The sequence below is a fragment of the Scatophagus argus genome, chromosome 19 (genome assembly GCF_020382885.2).
Source record: "Scatophagus argus isolate fScaArg1 chromosome 19, fScaArg1.pri, whole genome shotgun sequence".
Classification (NCBI taxonomy): Eukaryota; Metazoa; Chordata; class Actinopteri; family Scatophagidae; genus Scatophagus; species Scatophagus argus.
Genome location: NC_058511.1, coordinates 2,049,553 through 2,072,500, shown reverse-complemented (window position 1 = coordinate 2,072,500; position 22,948 = coordinate 2,049,553). Strand labels below are relative to the sequence as shown.

General features: G+C 45.5%; 2 protein-coding genes and 1 non-coding gene across 14 annotated transcripts in view; 1 reads left to right on the top strand and 2 right to left on the bottom strand.

The window, feature by feature from the left end:
• The window catches only part of LOC124050319, a 242,614-nt gene that overhangs the window by 196,913 nt on the left and 22,753 nt on the right, over positions 1–22,948 (bottom strand). The window lies entirely within an intron of this gene.
• Positions 649–22,859, bottom strand: vash2 (vasohibin 2). Of its 2 annotated transcripts, XM_046372794.1 has the most exons (10): positions 22,520–22,857; positions 21,897–22,034; positions 20,780–21,217; positions 15,000–15,088; positions 14,831–14,887; positions 14,580–14,654; positions 10,052–10,289; positions 9,792–9,935; positions 6,648–6,766; positions 649–4,260 (listed from the first exon to the last, which is right to left on the bottom strand). In XM_046372794.1, exons 3-10 carry the CDS (start codon positions 21,098–21,100, stop codon positions 4,191–4,193), a joined length of 1,113 nt encoding a protein of 370 aa, XP_046228750.1. In that variant the 5' UTR covers positions 21,101–21,217; positions 21,897–22,034; positions 22,520–22,857; the 3' UTR covers positions 649–4,190. The 2 variants fall into 2 exon arrangements, with proteins under 2 accessions (XP_046228750.1, XP_046228751.1); XM_046372795.1 differs by lacking the exon at positions 21,897–22,034 and having other exon boundaries at positions 22,520–22,859.
• On the top strand, positions 13,438–13,510 carry trnat-ugu. The gene has a single exon. It is a non-coding gene; the product is annotated as a tRNA-Thr (tRNA).

Genomic DNA, 22,948 nt, shown 5'->3' with positions numbered 1-22,948 from the left:
CTCTCACACACACTCACTCACACACTCTCACTCTCACTCACTCTCACACACACTCACTCACTCACTCACTCACACACTCTCACACACACTCACACACACTCTCACTCTCACACACTCTCACTCACTCTCACACACACTCACTCACTCACTCACTCACACACTCTCACACACACTCACTCACACTACCTCTTTGCTCGTCTTCGTCCCTGTTGGGACTGCTTGTCTCTTTGTTGTGGACAGCCCAGAGCAGGTCTGTCTGCAGAATCAGACAAAAGAAGAAGAAAAGCAGGACAAGAAAACGAGGAGTTTTTGTCACAGGAAGTTTCAGAGCGTGTTTGAGCGGGAAAACGAAACCAGCTGGCCAACAACGGGGGAATAACCATCGTGACAGGAAGTGAAGGCTCGCGGCCGGGACACAATCTGTCAGTTTGTTTCCACTGTGCGACCGAACACACAACGAACCAAAGACACACACATCGTCTGCCTCGTCTCGTCCTGCTGAGGCACCGGAACCTTCACGTGGACATTTTTCACGTCCTCTCGTCCGTCTTTACGTCCAACAGCGTGGACAACTCTGTGGCCGCAATGCAGGAACACCAAACGTAAAGCGTTTTCTTTTTAGGCCAGCAAATAATTTGGATGTCATTATCATGTGTAACAAGGAACTTTTGGATTTTTTATTGATATGTCGGCCATCTTCATATGTCCACAGCTGGAGTGTAAGGAGGCTGCAGGATCAGGAGACCATGTGACAGAAAACAATACTAGTGACAAAAAGCTCAAGATCTTAGTTTCATCACATTTGTGTCCAGTGTGTTCAAAGTCCCCACAATACTACTGCAGTACATTTCACAGTACAGGAAGTTCAGGACGTGACTGAGTTTGTTTTTTTTTAGCACTTTGGAAACAAATCAAAGGCCATCAAAAAGATCATCTCCGAGTTCTTTCTCTTTTCAAACAAACGCTGCTCATTCAAAATGCAAACCCAAAAGTCTTCAGGAAACAGACAAAAGTCAAACCACAAACGTGTTTAAACAAAGCAAAGAAAACATTCAGTAAGATAAACCGCTGAGCACACAACACGACTTCTCGCTGTTCCAGCTCGCCGGTTCACCGCTGCCGAGTCCGTGCCGATCAGTCAGGTAGTTTGTCGCTGTTGTTGGGTCAAATCCCCGTTTCTTTAAATCAGACGTTTCATTTTTTGCACCAAGAGAAAACACAAAAGTCAGTTTGTCTCGCCTCAAAGCGTACTCCCGCATGAGCTGCTTCTGCACTGAGAAAACGCATCAATTCTTCCATCCGTTTGTCCGCGTTGTGCTTCTGCCCGTAGAAAGAATCAACGCTTAACCGTCGGTACAAAAACGAAGGCGTTGAGCTGGCTGGTTCACGCCGAGTCGGTCTGATCTCCGTCTCCGGCTGTGCTGTGGTCCCCCACTGGCCGAACATCACATGTAAAAACACGCTGCGTTTTCCCACAGCACCCTGTAGGGGGAGCTGTGGTTCGTGCTTTGTGAACAACCCGGTTAGAGTAGCATTCTCAGAAATGATTTCTGTGCACCTTCCTCCTCCGCTGTTTGAGTTGTGGAAGACGAGGATTTGGGGTTTTTTGTCTTAATCTGCTCTCTAACACGGCGTGTGCATAGCTGGTTGTAGAAACAAAACGCTGGGATGATGAATGTTTGAGAAAAAGTCATGAAACAATCAAATGAAAATACTCGGAAACAGTCTGAACGCTGCGTCCTGCTGGTGATCAAGGTGACCAAAGACAAAACAATGAGGGTTTTCACTACATTTTACACGCGTGTCAGGTCATGAAGCTCCACCAGGCAGATTTGCATCAGTTTAAATGACAGACTGGCTGCAAAGATCGGGTTCTCTTAAAGGTTCCCTGTGAAATTTTAGATTTCTGTCACCTTTCCTCGACGCCTGTGCTGAATTCACGTCACTCCTTCCAGTTTTTAAACTTATTTTGTTTAAATCGTGTTTGCTTGCTGTCATTCAGTCTTGCCTCTGCTGTCTTTATGTAAGCCAGTGGGTGAAGCTAACATTGCTCCACAGCGCCACTAGTGGCCAAAACGTTCACAGGGCGCCTTTAACGAGGTCACAGTCCTCATGGACACGTGAGTCACAGCAGGACCTTCAGGACTCCTGGCTCATTGCCAATTCGACCGAATCTCCAAACGTGCCTGGTGCAGCTTCACCGAACAGACCGAATCTTTGCACTGGATTTTAGGAAACACAAGTTAATCCTTCAGGTGAAAACTGTAGAAGTCAGTTGTTGTAAAACCTGTGAAGGCAGACAGTATCTTCAGCTCAGTGCTACGTCGAGAAGCCGTTAGAAAACATGTTTCTTTTTAAATCGTGAATTTAAGCTTTTTGCTTCTCCAGGCAGCTACAGTCAGCAAGCATGTGCTTTCACTTCAGAGATCTCAGTCCTGTTTCCTGTCCGCCTCTCAAACTGGTTCAAATCGATCACACTGCACACGCGTGACTTCAGATTTCAGGCTGGGATTCATCGAAGGCCTCAACAGGAGAATCCAAAAAAAAAAAAAAACTCGACTGGATTTCTGTGGACAAATCTTACCACAGATCGTAGGTCACTTGGTACCGAAGCCTCGCAGAGAGAAAACGCGATTCATCGAGCTGCTCTGATAAAACTGACTCTTATTTATCTCCTGCAAACACCGAAAACACGACTCACTGACATTTCAGACAATTCATCATTGAGATTAAAACCTGACAAATGTCAGTAATATAATGATAAAATAACATCGCGGCCAAACCCTGCAGTCCGGACTGCTGACAGAGTGTTTCCATCCGTCTGCGACACACACGTGTTCACTCAGCCAACAGCCTTCACTTCTTCACTCAGTGTGGGCCGGCGAGCTGAGGGCTGAGTCTCATTTAGTCTCATTTAGAGGCCTGAGGAGGCACACGTATCCAGTTTTTCTCAAGACATAAAAAAAGCAAAGCTAAAAAATTTCATCCCTTTCACCAAGTAGGGACGCCTCCACCTCTGCCGCACCGCACGGCTCGGTGTCGGTTCATTGGACAAAACCGCTGAACCTGCTTCATTATCTCGACGCAGAAAAGGAGCAGGAGCCTTTCTTCATATTCATCATCAAACGCTGTGGATGTTTACTCCTGGATTTGAGATCGAGTCATTTGAGGAGTTTCTTTCCGAGGTTCAGAAAGGCTGGATGGAAACAGAGCTGTGGTTATGTTTTCAGATGTGTCAACAGAGGACGGAGGAGGGGGAGGAGGAGGGGGAGGAGGTTTGCCGCAGTGCTCTAATGGTGGTTCTCTGATCTCCTGCAGTGAATCTTCTCTCCCTCTGATCCCCACCTCTTCTTCTTCTTCTTCTTCCTCCTCTCTTTTATCCTCACTTGTCCTCTCTATCAAAGCTGCGTCTTTGAATTCCCTGCATATTTTATTGAACGTCCTCTCATTATTCTGGACTCGTCCACTCTGATCAATAGACGCTGCGTGTGGAAGTTATTCATCGTATTTAAGCTGCTGTTGGTTCGGCAGAAGTCAAAGTGTGTCTACAACTTTCCCTTACTGATCTCTGTGTGCTGCAGCTGGTCGAGCAGTGAGATGACAACAACAACCACACCCGTGAACCTCCGTCGGGTCTCGCCTCTCTTCCTGTAGGCCTCAGGCCGCCATGTCGGAACACCAGCAGCAAAATGAAAACCCGTCCCATCCAGGACAAAAGCTATCGACTTGTCAGGAGTCAAAGTATGCTGTAGACGCTGGCAGCCAAACCCGCCAACAAATCAATCAGTTTTCAAGTTGTGTGACGTCTTTTTGTTCTCGCTCTTCCATCAAGTCTCTCTGAACCATTTGTGCTAACAAACATCTGCCTTTTCTGCTCTCTTAGACTCACGGTGGACTCACAGAAATGCTTGCTGTCAGCCTTCGACTGCTTCCTGCCAGATGATCAAAAAATCTAGAAATAAATTCACTTTGTCTGGACAGCCAAGAGTCCACCGTGAAGTATGAAAATCAGACCGTCGTTGTCTTGTCTGAGTCTTTGAAGACGTTCTTCCTGTCCAGACTCTTGAGACGTGTATTTGTGTGATCATGGCCCACCTGCAGGGACTCCTCTGTTAAAAACACAGCGGCAGGAGGGGAACGGGAACAGGTGGCTGGACGGACTCTGTGATGCTCCGGGGGGACCTCTGGGATCAGATGCGGATCTGGTAGCCGTCGCTGAGAGTGCTGAGCTCTGGAGGCTTCCTCTCCACCGAGGCCGGCCTGACAGACGGACACAAAGCAGACCAATGATTCTGATGCTACCACAAAAAAGACAAAGAAAAGCAGCAAATATTCTTAAACCGTGAATAGATTAACAAAGATGCTTAACAAAGTTATTTTTTTGGCCAGTTGAATAATTAATCGAGAATTGTTGAGAAAGTTGAACACAAATGAAGCGTAAATGTTTGCACCTTTTAAAGCAGAAGAGGAAGATGGAAAATGAGGCTCTAAAGTCATCACATTCAATCCTGTTCTCTTTCTGCTCTTCGTCTTTCCCTCTTTTCATATCATCTCCTCCTCTCTTTTCTTTATCCTCTCTTTTATTCCTCCAGTGATTTCTGCTTAACCTCGGAAAACCTTTTCATTCCTCCTCCTCTCCTCTCTCTGCTCTCCCGTCTTTTCCTTCCTGTCCTCCCTCTCCTCCTTTTCCTTTTTCCAACCTGTCTTCTCTCCTCCTGTCCTCTCCACTCATGTCATCTCCTCCTAATCTCCCTCTGACTCTTCTCTTTATCCTGTTCTTCCTGCCCCGACAGAAGCGAAACGATTTGTCGTTTCTAAGAAGTTTCAGCGTCACTTCACTGTCGTCGTGGTGCGTCGCCCTGCTGACGACGTCGTCCTCGTGCTGCTGGAACAACTCGCCGCTGTTTAAAGCGTCCAGCGGCACGTGATGAGTGCGTCTCGGCCGGAGTCGACCGTCTGAACAGGCAGCATGTTGTTAAGTGTGTAAGTGCTCTGCTGATAACAGTAATAGCTTTTTAAGTGCTGCGTTCGAGTGGTGTGAAGTGGCGAATGTTCTGTTCTGCTGTCTCTCTGAACTGATGAGACAATAAACTTTAAGATTAAAATAACAATGAGTTTGAGTGAACCCTGAAGGGGAAAGAAACCCATTCGAGCTAATAAGGAAACTTCTTCACAGGCCTCATCTCACTGACTCAAAAGGAAAAAGTCTTTTCTCTAACTTCAATGCTTGTGTTCCCCTGCAGTGCAGACGTGTTCTCATGATTTTCCTTCCAGCATCGATTCTGATGCCTCAGATTTATATCCCACAATGCTCCTGTGCATCTCGCACAGTTTGCACTAACAAAGTAAGCTTGTCACTTAAATTTCTGTTCTTGTGAGCTGCCATGACAAGTGAATTTCCCCACTGTGGGACCAATAAAGTTCATCCTGTCTTCTAACTATATATCAGCTGTAATCTTTAACGTTTTATCGCTGAATTCCATCTGAAGTTTTATGATTTGTTGTCTCACATTATCTTCAGCTGGACTGCGTTTCGTTGCATTGTACTTGTACATGTGTAATGACAATAAAGTTGAATCTAATCTAATCTAATCTAATCTTAATTTGATGGATGAGCTGATTTGAGTGATTTACATGACTGAAAGACATTAAAATGGAAAAGCCTCCCGTTTGTGTTCCTGCTGTTTTTGTAAACTCACACACACACACACACTTCTGATCACACATTAAAGCCTGCTGGAGCTCCTCATGAGGAAAGGTCATCACGGTGCCACGTCAAATGGCAACACTGGGAATGTCGCTAATTCTGGTGCAGCGTGTGTGTGTGTGTGTGTGTGTGTGTTTGTGGTGAGTCTGCAGGACGGCTGGGCTGCAGCTGTTGTCCAAGTCAGATTGTGTTACATCCCACCACACAGCTGACAGGACGCACGCACGCACACACACACACACACTCAGCTTCCTGTCAGTTGTCTGCCAGTGAGCTGAAGTGGTGAGTCGCCCTGTTTTCAGGAGCTGCTAACCCTGAACGACTTGCAGCCATCTGCAGGGCTCCAGACAGCAGTTAACTTACTCTTTTCACTACTGTGGTTGGCCAGCAGTAAATAAGAAATCTGAATAAATCTCAGATCAAATGACAGCACCTGCCTTGCGATCAAGACTGAGCTGTTTTATCAATGAGGCTCCAAACGTATTGGAAAGGATTCACACAGTAAAATCATCTGCGGCCTTACATCCTGCACCTCGGTCACTCTGCTGCTCTCACACACACACACACCACAATGATAACACTGACTGTCAGTGGAACGGAACAACTCCTCTGACAGGTGATAATGCTGACCTGTCAGCAACAAAGACACACACACACACACACATCGCTTCAAATCTCAACTCTGTTGACCTGAAGAGCAGAGCCATGAAGAGAGAGGGGGGAGGGGGAGGAAGGAACACAACATAAGGGCTGATGAGGGCCAGCATCCACCATGGTGGCTGGTGAGTTTGGAAAACCTTATTTGGAGTTTTTCTCTGTCTAAAAATGTGCTAAAAAGCTGCTAAAACTGCAGAAATGATGACACACACACACACACACACACATCATCTGCTCCATGTTTCCCACACTGATGCAGGACACAGAAAAGGAAAAGACTCACGATTTGTCTCTGCGGTGTGTGAAGCGTCTCTGAGGGCTGCTCTGTCGTCGCCGTGGTGATAAGGATTTCCCCCGGCTCCGCTCCTTGATTGGCGACTGGGCACTGGACGATTTCAGGATCTAAGGAAACAATAGTCAGTATCACCGTATTAGTTAGCATTCTTCACATCCATGGTGAGCAGAGCATCCTTTCTGCAGCCCCACTGAGCCTTTTAGACTTTGTATCTGCTGGTTCTGGTTTTAAAAGGCCAGTTCTGTTCAGCACAGCTGTATCCCTCTGTGCACCAGTTTACATCCACGTCTGCCAAAGGCACATGGAGGCTTCACACTCACGTTCAACCCAGCAGCACAGAAGATCTACACACTCAGCACAGCTTCAAAGTGATCGGTGATCAATTCATTTGTCAGTTATTTCTCAGATTAATCACATCTACAAAAAGTGGACCAAAAATGCCAATAAAAAGGAATCATGTTTCACATTGTGTTCTGTTGGCTCATTTTTCAGTTTACAAAGAAGAATCTTAACGCTCGCCAATCGATTGATCGTTTCTGCTCCACACGGATGACGGTGCTGTCATCAGTGACTCGTTCAGCCAGTAGTGATGTCAAAGCAGAGGACGCACGCTGGGTTTCCCCTTCGGGCGTCTCAGCGGCGCCGCTGCTGCTGTTCAGCCGCAGGACACAAAGAGAAAACAAACGCAACGGCAGGAAAACAACCCAGCTGTGCTCAAGTTTGTGTTTCTGCCACAGTCTCAAGAAACCGCTGAGACGAATAAATCCAGAAAACACAACTGGAGGCTACAGATGAGATGTTTTGTGTGTGTGTGTGTGTGTGTGTGTGTGTGTGTGTGTGTGTGTGAAACAGCAATTTGAAGCCATCATTAAGAACTCAGTGGGAGAAGAAAACTGCAGGACGAACACATGACAGGTTTTCCTGGAACAAGCAAAAGGCAGGAAGTGGCTCATACTCCGCAGCTGGTCACATTCATCATGTGCTTCTGATGGATATATGACTCTGAGAGTTTCCCACCTCACATGAACTGTAGTCTTGTAGCTTTGTGCTTAAACATGACTTAAAGGGACAGTTCACCTCATAATCAGAAGTACATGTTTCTCCTTTTCCCTGCAGGGCTGTTTATCCATCTACACAGTTTGAGTGTGAACTTTGGAGTTTTGGAGATGTTTGCTTTTGGCACTAGATGACACTTGGCTTCTGGTGCTCAAAGTGTTAAAAAACTCAGCTCACTCACACACTCACAAGCTCACTCTCTCTGCCTCTTTCCAGAAATCCACAGCCACTGACATAAACCTTAAATTAACCTTAATCCCTCAAAAACCAGGCTTTAACCTGCAAACAGTGAGGAGGAGAGAGGAACAAACAAGATGACCTCCTTCAAGTTCAGAAATGTAACTGGGTGCTCATAAAGAAAGGAGCACACACACACACACACACACACACTAAGGTCTATAATAAACATTCTGTGCAGTACAGCAGAGATTATATCAAAGGCTCACAATGGTTACACAGCTGACCAGAGTGTGTGTGCGTGCATGTGTGTACATGTGTGTGTGTGACAGCTGCAAACTCGCTGACCTAAATATCTTGCTGACACGCGTTGCAGCACATATATCACAGCCACACACAGGTTCACACATCGCCTTCATAGAACAGGTTCACACATCGCCTTCATAGAACCGCATGTGCTGCAGAAAAACTTCACAAAAAAATCGCACAGAAACTTACAAATAAAATCTCCAGGCTTCATTAAACTTTTAAACCTCTAACAACACACACACACACACACACACACACACACACACACACACACACACACACTGTCCTTCCTTCCCCATCATGCCCTAAATCATTCCTGGCAGCTTGTATTCCATGTTCAGCCCAAAGGAAACCACATCCATCTCTGGTCTGATGGAAAAGCAGATCACATGTGATGGCTCTGAAAAACGCTGACTTTAGCCGCCAGGATCATCACAACAAGACAACCTGCTGATTAAAGTTCAGCCTACAGTCCGTCTACACAGGATCTCAGATTAGAAATGAATACTGGCTGCACCAAGAATAATACGATTAATAATAATGTTGAAGGTGAACTCAAATCTGAATATAAACTTCGGCTTCACCAACATAACAACTTGTTGTTTAAAGGTCAGAGAAGTCGGCCGACAGGAACATCCTCAGACTGTTTAATGTGCTCGTTCAGCCAAATTTGTGTAGTTTTATTCACGCTGATTTTAAAAAGGTCACGTTTTCTTGATCTGATTCTGAGAGACATTTTGATCTTTTGTATTCGACTGTGTGTTTGTTTTTATTTTGGCAAATAAACACTCCATTAGCAGAAGCACTAACATGTGTTTTACTGTGGAGACTGGCCCAGTAATCCCAAACGGTCCATTTTCAGCCGCCTCTGTTCGCTCCTTACCATCCTGAGGGCAGATGAATAAATGATGCTCACACAGAAAAACCACACGTATGCCTTTTCGACCCCACACATAAAGTGATATTCACAAAACCAGAACGCTTTTCACGTCCGTCTGAACTGCAGGGTTCTGCAAAGTCCTGCTGCAGAGGCACATTCAGAAAGTTGGCTGCAGGGACACGTGATGAATTAGTGACAGCTGTTTCCATGCTGCTCACACACTTCTGTCTTTGTGCGTACACGCAGTTTCAGGTGTAACTCTGCAGAGTTTTCTGCGTTTGGCCTGTGGTTGAATTATTTGGTGGCTTGTGTGCAGTCTGCGTTTTCCTTCTGCCTCTGACTGCCTGCTGCCAGTTTTCATCTCCCGCTTCGGGCTGAACACTTTATACTCATAGAAAAACTCACAAATCTGCTGCTCATAAAGCCATACGGTCATACAGCAGAGACATTTTTGTACCTGCAGGGGCGTATTCGTCCAGAGTTCACTTTCATATCTCATTAATCTTATTAAAAAGTATGACTGACATGCAGAAGCTGTGATTAATACTGATCAACACAGGTGGTCTATAGAAATCCCACAATGTTAAAAAACAGCATAGAGGAATTCATTTGCATGAATTCCTCATTTGCATGAATTCCTCTATTATGACATAAATCAACAGATTTCAAATGCATTATCGATCCCAGCTTGTACGTCTGTGTGTGTGTACCTTCATCCTCATGTCCCGGCCGTGTTTCTCCAGCTCCTTCCTCATCTCCTGAGCTCCCAGGCGGGCGGCGTTCAGCACCAAATGCTTCCACTCGATTGGCTGGAAGACGTGGGGGTCGTGAGGCACATACAGGCCGATCTTCACCTGGGAGAAGCAGGGGTGGAAATTAAACACACCTGTGCTGATTCTGCTCATTGTTCTTTCCCACCTCCGTCACATCTCCACCCTCCTCTCCCTCCCTCCTTCACACCTCCTCTCACCTTCTTCAGAGTGTGCTGGTATCTCTTGTAGGAGCTCTCGAACTCGGCCACCAGTTCTCCCAGTGTGCGGTGGGTCAGCGGTTTGTCCATCAGGTCCTGGCGGCGGCTCATGCCCAGTGACCCGTAGCGTCCGTTGCAGTAGACGCCCAGCACGACGTGGTGGAAGCAGTGGCCCGAAAACTGGGTCTTAAAGCTTATGGGGAAACGCTCGAGAGACGTCAGCCCGTTGGTCAGGTAGCTGGTCAACACACCGCAATTAAGGAAGGATCTGGAGGGTGGAGTTTGGTCTTCTGCTGCCTGAAATGTTATTTTTACATTTTTCACATTTTAAGACTGGATTTATTAAATAAACTAATGTTTGACCGCACTGCTGAACAACATTTGAGTAAAAACCCGAGAGTGAAAGTGAATTTGTTTGGATTTGTCACAGCAGAGGCAGCAGAGCAGCTCGAGTCAAGTGAAATTAGATTCAGTCTGACTCTCAGAAGGCCACGGCTGTGAAAATGTCACAGGATAAACAATAACGCAATGACTGCTGGGGTTTGTGTTTGTGCTCCTCCTGTCTGACTCAGTCGTTCCTGTGTTTTTCTCTTATTTAACAAGAAAAACAAAGATGGAGAGATGGATGAGCTATCAGGTACCATCAGAGGCCTGAGGATGACACACCTGCTCAGTGAGTGTGTGTGTGGCTAACCTAGAAACCCACTCAGAGATATGAAGCGATTATTGGTGTATTCCACTTGAGCTGTTATGTCAGGATTTCCGAGTTCCCATCCGTAAATTTCAACTTGAATGCCCCCTGAGGTCGAGAGAACCTCACCAACCAGGCATCAACAGCCAGTGACGGCTGTGTGACATGCTGTTGAGCAGGACTTCTGTCTTCTCTGTCTGAGTTTGTGCTCATTTCACAAAAACTGGTCCGCTTCATAGTCAAATAAGATGCAAGAAGCTAAAGATGGAAATTCTAAAAGCCTGAATCCAAATGATAACTGAGTGTGGTCTATATTTAGTCAGCTCTCATGCTGTGGGCTGCAGAGGGCTCACAGAGTTCAACACTGACAGGAATCCAACTGTGGCACGCACACACACACACACACACACACACACACACACACCAGTGTACATCAGCATGACTGTGTGTCAGGGCTGAAATACAAAGCCAGCTGCAGTTCCTGGAATGGCCACTTGAGGCTGGTTCCAAAATTAAGTCCATCCTCATAGGACTGCATGTTAAAAAGCCCAACTTTCCAACAAAAATAAACACGTTTACTGACTGAGCTCCACCCATGCTCCACCTCTTTGTCTGACTAAGACTGTACACAGAGTCTGCACAGACACACAACGCAGCCTGCTCTTCCTCTTCAGTGATTGGTTAAACAAACGCACTCCCTGTGATGGAGGACTCGTGACGCTGCTGACAATCACTCTTCTCTCGAGGGCAGGAGCTTCCTCTTGGTTGCCACAGAAACCACTACAGGATAATATTCAATTGTGACACAGCCAATGAGTACAGCGTCATCTTTCTCTTCCTCACACATGCTTTACTGCTATGAACTGAAAGTCGGGTTATTAATCCAATCTGTCTGTCCTCCGTTCTTATCAACACAGTCAGATGTTGAAATGTTGAGGTCTGCCTCCCACCCTGGCAGCAGACGGCTTTAATCATCTCCTCTTACGCTGCATGAGATCCTTCAAATACTATTACTATACTATTTCACTGTCCTATTTTTGAGAGCTAAGTGAGAAAACGTTATCTGTGGATACAATACGAAGGTAATCCAATGGATTTTTAAATTCACTTTCTCTGTCAGTATTTATTTCACTTTTTCCATCCTCATATCCACATGGCTGCCTTTCTCTCCCTCCACCCGCCTCCCGCTTTTCCTCTTCTTCTGTGCTTCCTCTTCCCTGCTACATTTCAAAGAAGCAAGATTTGAGATAAGAGAACACTGCAAACGGCATAAAATCCTCTTTATGCATGCCGTATCATGTGCTTCCACTTCTTCATCATAAGCAAACTCCAGGCTCTGACTTTCTTCAGCAGCTTCAGGAATGCGCATCCTTGAAACAGAGTGTGTTTAAGGGAGTCTTAATGTTAATGAACAATAATATTTTAAACAATAGTGAGCTTCTAACTGCTTCCTGTTTTTAAAGTGCCAATGCCCCCTACACAAAGTCAGGTCCATGAATACATGTTTTTTTTCCCACTTTGCCATGAAAGAACTTGGCTGGCCTGCACAGAACCTCAGCCCCACCCAACACCTTTGTGTCAGGCCCAGACCATCTCAAAAAAACTAAAGAACTCCCACTCTGACAACTTTTTACACCACCAATCATTAGCTGACCACACTCTTGTGGCTGAGTGATAGCAAGTTAGGTGGTTTCAGAGGGAGGTTTTATGTCGTAATGTTCAGGGGTTCATAACATCCTGTCGTGCCTTCCACACAGTCTGAGAATTAAGTTTGTTGAACCTGATTCTTCTTTGTGCTCTGGTCTCATCCTGCCATATATGCAAGCTGGTGATGGTTAATGCAATGAGACACACAAGTCAAACTCACACCCAGAGAGCTGGGGTGACCCGAGACAAACCCTGAATGTCCCGGAGAGCATTCAGATCACTGCTAACAGGGAAGGAAAGGACAGACTGGAGCCACGCACAAAGACAGCAGGACAGACGGCTCCAACTGCCACAAGCTACAACAACAGCTGCTATTCATCCCGCTCCTGTCTCTCTCTCTCTACTCCTGCCTTTACCTAACACTGTCTCCATCTTTCTTTATTATTAACAACAAACCATTCTGACATATTCTTCAACAGGAGTTCTCAAACCTTTGCAACTTAAGGTCCACTTTTGGTGGCAAAAAAATTCCAAAGACCACTTTCACCTTCGCAAATAAATGAGAAAAAAAAACAGAGAAAAAATAGGCTCCTCTGCAGTCATGATGCGTTTCCTGCTGTGGGCTACATGAGCGACATTATAGCTTTCAAAGTGTCTTTATTGAGTTGGTAATCTCCCCCTTTATCTTAGGAGATATTATTCTGACTTTGTGTTGTGTTGTGCTGACTTTGTGTCTCTGGAGCTTTGCCTCATTTGACAACATTTCACCATAAATCAACACAAATGAATGTGGTAAAGAGGAACTAACAACATGAAATGGTCAGATTCCACTAGAATCTTTATTGTATCTATGGACACTAAAAACTATATATCAACATTATTAAGTGACGCTAAGGCCCAGTGCAGGAACAGACATCAAGTCACTGACACAGTCAACTGGTTAGGTTGGTGTCAGGTTATTTCAACAATGGCTGGTATGCAAACAGGGTGTGTCCTCCCCTGCCACCAACATTTAAATTGCTGGTCATCCACCTTTCACAGCAGGTGAGGCCTCATAGCTCAGTGGTTAGAGCACTGGTCTTGTAAACCAGGGGTCGCGAGTTCAATTCTCGCTGGGGCCTGAACTCTTTTTGGTGTGGATGACCTCAGTGAAAGGCGACACTGTGCAAACTGCCCCCTGATGACATGAATGTGAACGTGTGAGGTTCACTCCCTCTGCCTCATGCGTCCCTTCTTTCCTTTGCCCTCCTGTTATTTTTCTGTTGAGCTTTCTCTCTCTCTCTCTCTCTCCTCCTTTCATCTGCAGGCTAAAGCCAGACTCAATTAAAGTCACTGTCAGCTGCCACCCTGACAGCCCTGGAGAAAAGCCACAGTGAAACTAGCACATGCGAAAGTGGACCAGCAGTCCACAGAACCAGAGAAGCATCTCATGTGCTGACACGTTTGCAGCACACAACACGTATCGGCTCCTTTACATCCTGTAGTGTGGCTGGTTATATGTGGACAGAGCGTAGCATCCTGTAGGAAATACGACTATAACCCACTAAAGAGCTCACCATCTGACTACAAAGCTGATAAGAGAAGAATTTGGTTGTATCGATTTATCATTCTGGCACATTTCTGGTTGAGAAATATTTACACTGAGGTCAACAGATGAATGAGGCTGTTGTAGCCTCCAACTCAGCGCTAGCAAACATCTGTATGTTATCACAAAAGAGTCTGCGGTTAAAATGTGTGAACGTTCAGCAAGCACAGACAGCAACAGAACTCTAAAAACATTAAGCATTAAGGGCCTACATCAACAGATGTTTGCCCACAGTCAAGACATAATGACTAAATGCAACCATCAGCAGAGCTGTCAGACTTCTGGTGAATAATCAGGCACAGTTTCTCATTTTTAACTGTAGCTTCTGTTTCCTGCAAAAAATACAGACTGCTGCTTTAACATTTAAGCAAATGATACGAAGCTTGTGAGTGCGTGTGTGTGTGTACGTGTATGTGTGCTGGGGGGGTTAAACTCTGAAGATGGCTTGTTGCCAGGCAACACGGTTCAGTAAGAGCTGGAAAGGGTGGTGGTGGATTGGAAGCAACCTGTCTCATTGATTTCACACACTGATAACAATACAACCTTTTGGCCCAGTACTTGGTATGTGTGTGTGTGAGTGTGTGAGTGTGTGCAGAAAAGGATACATTCCCAGGATAACGGCTTCAAGACATTTGATTGGCAAAGACTCCCTGATCATGTCTCTTGCCGTCTCCATTAGCCTGGAGGAGGAAGAGGAAGAGGAGAAGGAAATGAAGAAAGGGGAAAAGGGTGCACAACATGTTCCTCCTAACTATGAACTGAATCAGAAACAGGCGTTAACATGCTGATAAAAGGATTGTTGATCTTACAACCAAATTTGTCTGCATGTCTTTGAATGAAGCTGCAGCCCACTTACCCACAGAGTGGACGGCTCTTCTTGATTTCAAAGAACTGGGTTCCTGTGTGGTTGTATCTGATGGAAAAGTTAGGGAGAACAGAAAAGGGCGAGTAGCTTCCACAACCAGACCCAAACACTAAGTACCTGGGTTTGACAGGTGTAGCTGTGTGCTTGTGTTAAAGGATACTGCAGCGCCTTCATGTAGTTCTGGATGGCCACCAGCCAGTCTGGGACCGACATGGACGGTTTGAAGGTCGGGACTGAAGGGACAGCATGCTGAGGAGGCAGACAGAGGAGAAGAGAGATTTGTACACATGATGTCCAGCAAATCGACATGTGGTGACGTGAAGCCCCCTTAAAACCACCTGCTGTGCTGCTGAAAAGATCCTGTGACGCAGTACAACTCGCACTGCTGACACAGCAGTCCAGTAAAGGCACTATACAGACAAACTTTAGTATCATTATTATTATTGTTATTATCAAACACTTGAGTATAAGTTTTAGTGGTCAGACCTGTGTGTGTTCAGACAGATCAGTACATATCCTCTTGCAGTATGCCGTGTATCTTTAATGATGGCTATTTCTTCATCAAAATCTGATTTTTGTCAGGAAAAGCCTCTGAACAAAACGTTAGATAATAGGAGCAGAAGGCAGTAATGTCACTGTGAAGCATCCTGTGTCAAGAAAGACAAACTCTCATGCGTTTAATCTGCGGACAGCTGACAGCGGGGAGCCACAGACAGATACGACTGACAAAGGCCGCTCTGTAACCCAGACTGTTGGGGTTGCTGTGCACCACCTTTAGGCCACTGGTGGAGGCCTGTGGGGAAAAGGAAAAGCAAGCTGCTGTTTCACCTCGACCAGAACCATCCCACAGAGGAAACAGAGGGCACAGACGTGGCTTCATCTAAGGGACACGACCGCAGCAGCAGAGTCAGACTGAAACACAAACCGAAACCAACACTTGAGAGTGAGAGAGAGTGTGTGTGTGTGTGCAGGAAGGGTGAACTATAGCAGCAGCCCCATCATTTCCTGTGGGTTTTAGCTCCAGTGTTTGTTTACAGCATGAAACAGGGAGCTGAGGAGGAAGACAACAGGGCAAAACGGATGCTGAATTGCTAAATTGTCAGGGTCCTTCTTCATACAAAACTGGGACATGTGACCTAGCAAGATATTTAAAGAAATCATTCGTAAATTGTGATAGAAACAGAAACACATTTAAACATACACCACGGAGTTAGTCAGCAGTTGTTTAGCCACACATCCACTCATCCCATACAAAAAGTAGATCAGCCTTCAAACCACAGTGAAGACCAACCTGTCAGTCAGCCACTGACCAACTAAAACAATCAGTCAGCAGGTCACTCTTCTAGTTATCATTCCAGTCAACAGACATTCAGTCCATAAACCAGCCTGCCAGCCACCCAGGACCAGTAGACAGCAGGTTTTACTGGCAAATAATCTCCCATGTAGTGAAATCCTCACTGGGGTGTAACACAGCATCGCTGTAAAGCTGCTGTCTGCTGGGTCTGGGAGAAAGATGACTGGTGATCCCTCACCGTTACCATCCGCTCGTCTCTCTGCTCAGGGGAACATCAGTCTTTCTGTGCAGAGTGCAGAACTTCCACACAGAAAGAGTGAGTTTTAAATGCCCCGAACGTTCTGCACACCCCTGCCAGAGCGGCTAACAAATGAAGAAACACAGCATGTCAAAGGTATGTATTTTTGTGTACGTGTTTAACTGCAGCACTTTAGCTGTCCACCAACACAGGCCCTGTCACCCGCGACTCCTCCTCTCTACCAAGAGCTGAGCTGGGAGAGCATCACTTTATCGTCCCAGTTTAAACTGGTATTTAATCTGTCTCCAGCTCCCTTCCTGTTTTCTCCCTCCCACGTCCTGTTTTCTTCTCCTCCTCCTTCTCTCGAATCTCCCTTCTCGCTGTCGGCTCTCCCCCCTCTGTCTCTCTATCACCCCCCCCCCCCCCCATCTCCTCTCACATCACCCGTCCTTTTCAGTCCTCCCACCTCATCACTTCTTTATCCCAGCTCTCCAGAGCCACGAGGCAGGCCGGCAACCTGACCCACCCAGCAGCAGAGACAAGAAACAGAGGGAGTGTAACCAGAGACAGAGACAAAAGGATTAGACCTGGAGAGGGATGTGGGAGAACATCAATTTTGACCTTCCTGGTGTTTGAACTGATGGAAGGAAATGGGGGATGGGAAGTAGAAGTTGTAAGCAAAGTATAACAAAATGAATTGCAGGCTGAAGGAGACGTAAAAGACAATTCGCTTTCACTTCAAAGACTTAAAAGTTCACCAAATAATGAAAATTCAGTCATCCAACTGATTATTTTTCCCGGTTGTTCCTTTACATTTTAAGTCCCCAGCCTCTTCAGCGTGGGATTTTCTTGCCATCATCTGTTTTATTAGGCTGCATAAAGTGATGGCAGGATTTTCCTGAGGACTCCTTCAGTGCTGTCAGCAGGACTCTGTATTTCTTTGCCTCACAGCACATCTGTCTGAACTAATCCATGTTGGCAGGGATCCATACGTCCAATCCAAAACATGCCGTTTGTATCCTGGAGTGGACAAAATGACAGGAGCTTGTGCAGACAGAAGCTTACTGGTAATTGTTTTGTTACCGAGTGTCCCTGAGCTGGTTCTCCTGCGTCAAATGCTGCAAATGTTTAATTCACGTGTAATCTGTTAATGCTGTCCAAAACAAAATCGCCACAGCACGAACAGAAACTTTTCACTCCAGAATAATGGAACCACTACGGATTATGGAAACGAAAAGATGACGGCTGTTCTAATTCTGTGGTGACGACGTCTACTGTACAGGCGGTTTTAGTTCGTCAGTGATCAGTCGTCCACTTAACATGGAGCACCACTACGATTTAGTTCAAATTAAAACATCCAACAGCTGAAGAGTGAAAGCCTCAGAAAAGACTGGAAAGCAAATAACAGCTTCAACAAAAGTCTAACTACGTTGATGTGGAAAAGGTTTGTATATTTCAGAGCTAATGAATACACATCTCGAATTAAAAGATTTGGGTTTTGCTCACAGAGCTTTGGCAGACATCTTAGATGTGTTCTAGGCAGTTTTGTTTCCTATTTAAAATCCTTTAGGTATCCAGTTGGTATTCAGAGATTATCCACTACCCAGACTGTACCAGAGGGATTTGGTCCCAGTGCCAACACTTCACTTCTGTTAATGAGGGCACAGAGGGAGGCAGGATGGCCTCCAGTCCCTGTCAGTACCACAGGTGTACGCTGGGTTCAGCCTGCCTGACGTCACTACGTGTTGCACTCTGAAAGCAATGTGCAGGACACGCTGAAGGTGTCATTTCTCATTACTTGTTTGTGGGAACTCTATAATAATAACAACAGAACTAACTATAACTATAATTTATTATTCTTAGATGTTACACATAGCAGCTGTAATAAACGTCACAGTCATAAAAAACTTCACCAGATTTCTGTCTCTGACAAATTTAACAACGAAACACATGTACACCTACTGCATTTACACCTTACACACATACATACACACACACACACACACACACACACACACACACACACACCCCTACTCAGGTTGCACATCAACAATCCAGCGTAAAGCAGCGGACACCTCAGGTGCAGGCAAACGGCACCACATTGTGAACAGCAGTTTCCAAGCAATACAGCTTCATTTCACAGAACCAATCGCAGTACGTGAATAAGCACAACTGAAACATCAGAAAGGCCAGGCTTCAGGCTGCAACAGCTAGTTGATTAATCGATTAGTTGACCTGCACATCAGTGAGCAATCAAGTAAAATAATAAAAAGCAATTAAAAATGGTTTTACAAAAATATTTGTTGTTATTGGTGGTCGCTGGTCGGGGAGGTTTTAGTTTATCTTAACATCACTGTCCCACACTGGCTGATCGTGTTTTCACACTCCTACACTGACATACTGTATTCTCCTACTTGAAAGCCTTCCAAGTGGCTTCACAGTCACACTTGGCTGATATTCATGAGCAACTAATACTTTGAATTTTTACACTATAACAATCTCTGGCCAAAGCAAAACAGACGACTTTCTCCAGTGTGTGTATTCTATGCAGATTTCCTACGTCAGTGTGTTTTTGTGTGTGTGCACACGTCCTTCTGTTGTCCTTCTGTCCAGAACAACAGTAAGGGATTTGGGGCTGTCAGCCAACCGGGTCACTAATGACCACATGGCCAATTAGTAGAGCTAAACAACAACCAGATTCGCTCCTCCACAGCATGAAACACAACAAGCATTCATCCAAATGACAGGAAAACTATGAGAAAAATCTGGGCTGAGAGGCCTCAGCAGCAGCAGATAAAGATGTGTACCAGTGGGGACGCCATTGCTTTCACCCTGAAGAATCAGTTGCTCATCTTTTTTATCGCGAACCAGCTTGTGTCTTTTCTGCTGCTACACAAACAACACTGCTCAATAAAGAACAGAGTGACAAAAGGAAAGACACCATTACTATAACTGATGCAGGATTTATCATGGCCTCGTGCACCTCCATGCACAAGTTATGTTTCAAGCACAGTTTCAAAGTGGACACCCAAGATTAGAGTCACCAATTCAGTATGTGAAATCTGGTCACAATCTGCCCTTCAGTTCCTGAGTTCTGCTGTTGAATAACGCACAGAAAACATGGTGATGTTACAGTGAAGTTGACCTTTAGCCTTTTGGACATGCAAGCGAAATGAAATATAATATTGGCAGAAACAGAACAGTCATAATTGTGTTTTCATTAGTGTAAAAACACCTAAAAATGAAAACCACTGTGTCCTCATTGGATGCGACTAAATCCTGCACACTGGACCTTTCAGAACCTAAAACCAGCCTTTGTTTGATTAAACCTGGTTGTTGGTTGAAATTTTTTAGTTTGTGTCACGTAAAGCTGAAGTCACTTTAAATTATATACAGGACATTCTTTGTTGCATTCTGCAAGGCAGACAGAGATCAGGGTCAGCTGAACAACAGCACACCCCTGGAGCTGTCTGGGTCTCATTCAAGGACACTTCACACGGTGGGGACTGACTGCAGTCAGGACAAGAATAATCCTCTGTTTACTCTGTTCTTACACAGCAATGATGAGCTTGATGTAAAACAGGAATTCTCATGTCACTTTCTCACCTGTTTGTCCTTTCAGCTCCTGATTGTTCTGATTTGTCTTTGGGAGGCACACATGGAGTATCTGTCTGTCTGTCCTACAGCCGAGTTATGATAGCGTGAACGTGTGTGTGAGTCAGGAGTTGCAGTCACACACACTGTGACAAATCCAAAAAGCAGAATTAACATCACTTGGCTGGTATTGCGCCCCGATTTAGCACGCTTGTTGTCATGGTAATGTGTGTGTTCGCGTGCGTGAGTACACCTGAGAGTGTGTGTGTTTTCGTGAAACAAAGTGTGAAAACAGGCTGACATTAACGCCTAAGCCATGTAACTGTGAACACACACACACACATTTCTCCACACACTATGCCTCGCACTGATACAAGACACACAACGTGATGCCTTGACTCACCCTGCAATTCTAAGTTCCTCATGAACGGAGAAGAGAACGTGTTGAGGTGGCAGTAAGAGTTAGTTTGCAGGTACACAAATAATGGCTAGTGGATTAATCAATTAAAAGCAAGACTCATTTACCAACCAAAAAACACCAAGCATCTGCTTGTTCCAGCTTTACATCTATTTCCGACTTTTCTCTGTTTTGTATCTTTACAAACTGGATATTTTGGGTTGGAAAAAAAAGCATGTTAACTGAGAATGAAGAAGAACTAAGCGGAACAGCATAAACTGTACAGCAGATTTAGAATGGGTTGACGAGTGGTGCTAATTCAAGCCACTGCTGACCTGTGTAGCACTGTTTGTGACAGAAATGAAGCTGATGCAAAGTTAAAATACCTCCTTCTAAAGTGTTATTGAGCTGACTCACCTTCGGAAGGTATGCAGCGTTTCGTATCCTGTCCACCATCTCCTGGCCCTCGGGATGCACAGCAGCGACATGGGACCACATCCTCTCCCAGGTGACGCTCTCGATGGGAAAACCAGTCCTGTTAACGTAGAACAGAACCCCTCCATCCTTCTCTTCTTCCTCCCCGGGGGACCGGGAGCTGTTGTTCGGGGGAGAGGCGGAGGACTCCTCCTGGGTGCTGCAGCGGAGGAGACAGTGCGAGCTGGTGCTCTTGGACCGGCCGTGTCTGCTCAGCTTGGCCGGGGTGGTGCCGGTCCGGCTTGGGGAGTTGGGTCCCGTCATTGATCCCAGGAGGGCCAGGAGGAGGAAGAGTCAGGGCAGGCAATCCCTCCTCCGGCTACAAGAGCTTCTTCTTGTTTGTCAGAGTTGGACAGTACATGTTGATGCCAAAAGACAAACCTGGCAGGGTATAAAGGGTATAAAACTTATAAACTGTACCCAGAACACATTTTGCTTCCTCAAAGCAAGCATGCAACGCAATAAAAAGGTTTAGAGAAAGCATTTCTCAGCAGCAAGGACCAGTTCTCACTTATATTTCCATAAAAGCACAACACCGCTTTAATAAAGTGCTGCCCAGTAAGCCCAAAGACTTTCACCTTTCCAACCGTAGAAGAGGAATGATTGAGCTACAGAGTATGAAGCCTTGACAACATGTCAACAAATCCCTATAGGGAAGCAAAATGCTCCTCACAGCACCAACAGCCGACCAAGACTGATTTCTCTCTTAGAAACCTTCCAAAAAACGAGTAAAACACAAATATGTCAGCAAAATCTAAGAGCTGCGTGGAGAGATTACACATCCACAACAACTCAAAGAACATCCTGAAAAAGCACAAAAGACGCAAAATGGATCCCACGAGCAGATGTCAAATAACTACAGGGTGCAGTACAAATAGCTTATTTTAAAATCAACAAGGTTTTAGTTTGTAGTGTAATGATGCTAAAGGACTCAGAAATCTAGCTATCCTGCAGACTTATACCGTCTCTATGAACTCATTCACGAGCATAAAGACCTGAACACTGTGTCACTCTGAGCCATAAACCTGAACACAAAAGGGGAAAGGTCTTCAGAACTCACTCGTGAGGAGCACAGACACAAGTTCGTGGATTTCAGCGTTTCGTTGTGAGGGTACATCCGTTGGAATATCGCGTCCGTCATTAATCCAACTGCACCGTATTTTCCACCGGGGCTCCGATTTCAGATAAACGACAGATCCTGCGGTTTATAAGGCATTTCATTTAAAAGACAAACAGTGAGACGAGGTAGGTCCCATTCATAACAAGGCTTCGTTGTCCACCACAGCCTATAAAGTCTTGTTTTGATTCGAGGCTTTGTAACTTCACCCCTTCTTGCGTGTCAAGCTAACAAGAGCTAACAATCGTTGGGCAGAGGATAAGGAAGTTTCCACTAAAGTAAAAGCGGTACTTTTAAGGACCCCGCGTATATAAAGATAAAGCACGACGAATCGTTGAAGTATACTCGTAAACCCATTACTGTTTCGTCTCAGGGGGGTTTACTGTGCCAGGAGAAATAATATCCCAGTAACTTCAACCAAACGAATCGCGTTCTCGTGAAACCTTTTTTATTTTGAAAATAGCGACCGGAAGTCCTTCAGTTTTGCTAGCTAGCTGACTGTAGCCCTCGGTCTCACAACACTGCGGGGGCCGTTGCCTCCCACCATCTCAGTACGGGAAAATGACCTCCTCTGTGCATTCCTCCCCGTCAGCAGCCCACACGGTGCCTCGGTATCAGACAATCCAAATCCATGCTGATAAGGAACGCTTCATCAGTCCCTCACATGATGAAATCATTAGGGATAAAACGGTCCTACTCGCTCCCTCCTGCTTTTACTGTATTCCTCCGTTACACGTATCCCCGGCAGCCACCAACGTTTGGCGGCATCGCATTGGTCGAACCAACAAAGAGGGGCGGGCTTAAGAGAAGGCACTACCATATTTGGAACTGACGGCCCTCTCTGATTGGTTTGTTTTGACAGAAGAAGGCGTCAACAAGTGATACATCTGCAACAAATGAGATTTTCTGCCCGTTGTTGAAACTGTTGATTTTACCCGATTTGTGCTTTTTCGGGTTCTTGACAAGGTTCGTACACAGAACAGACCAGGAAATGA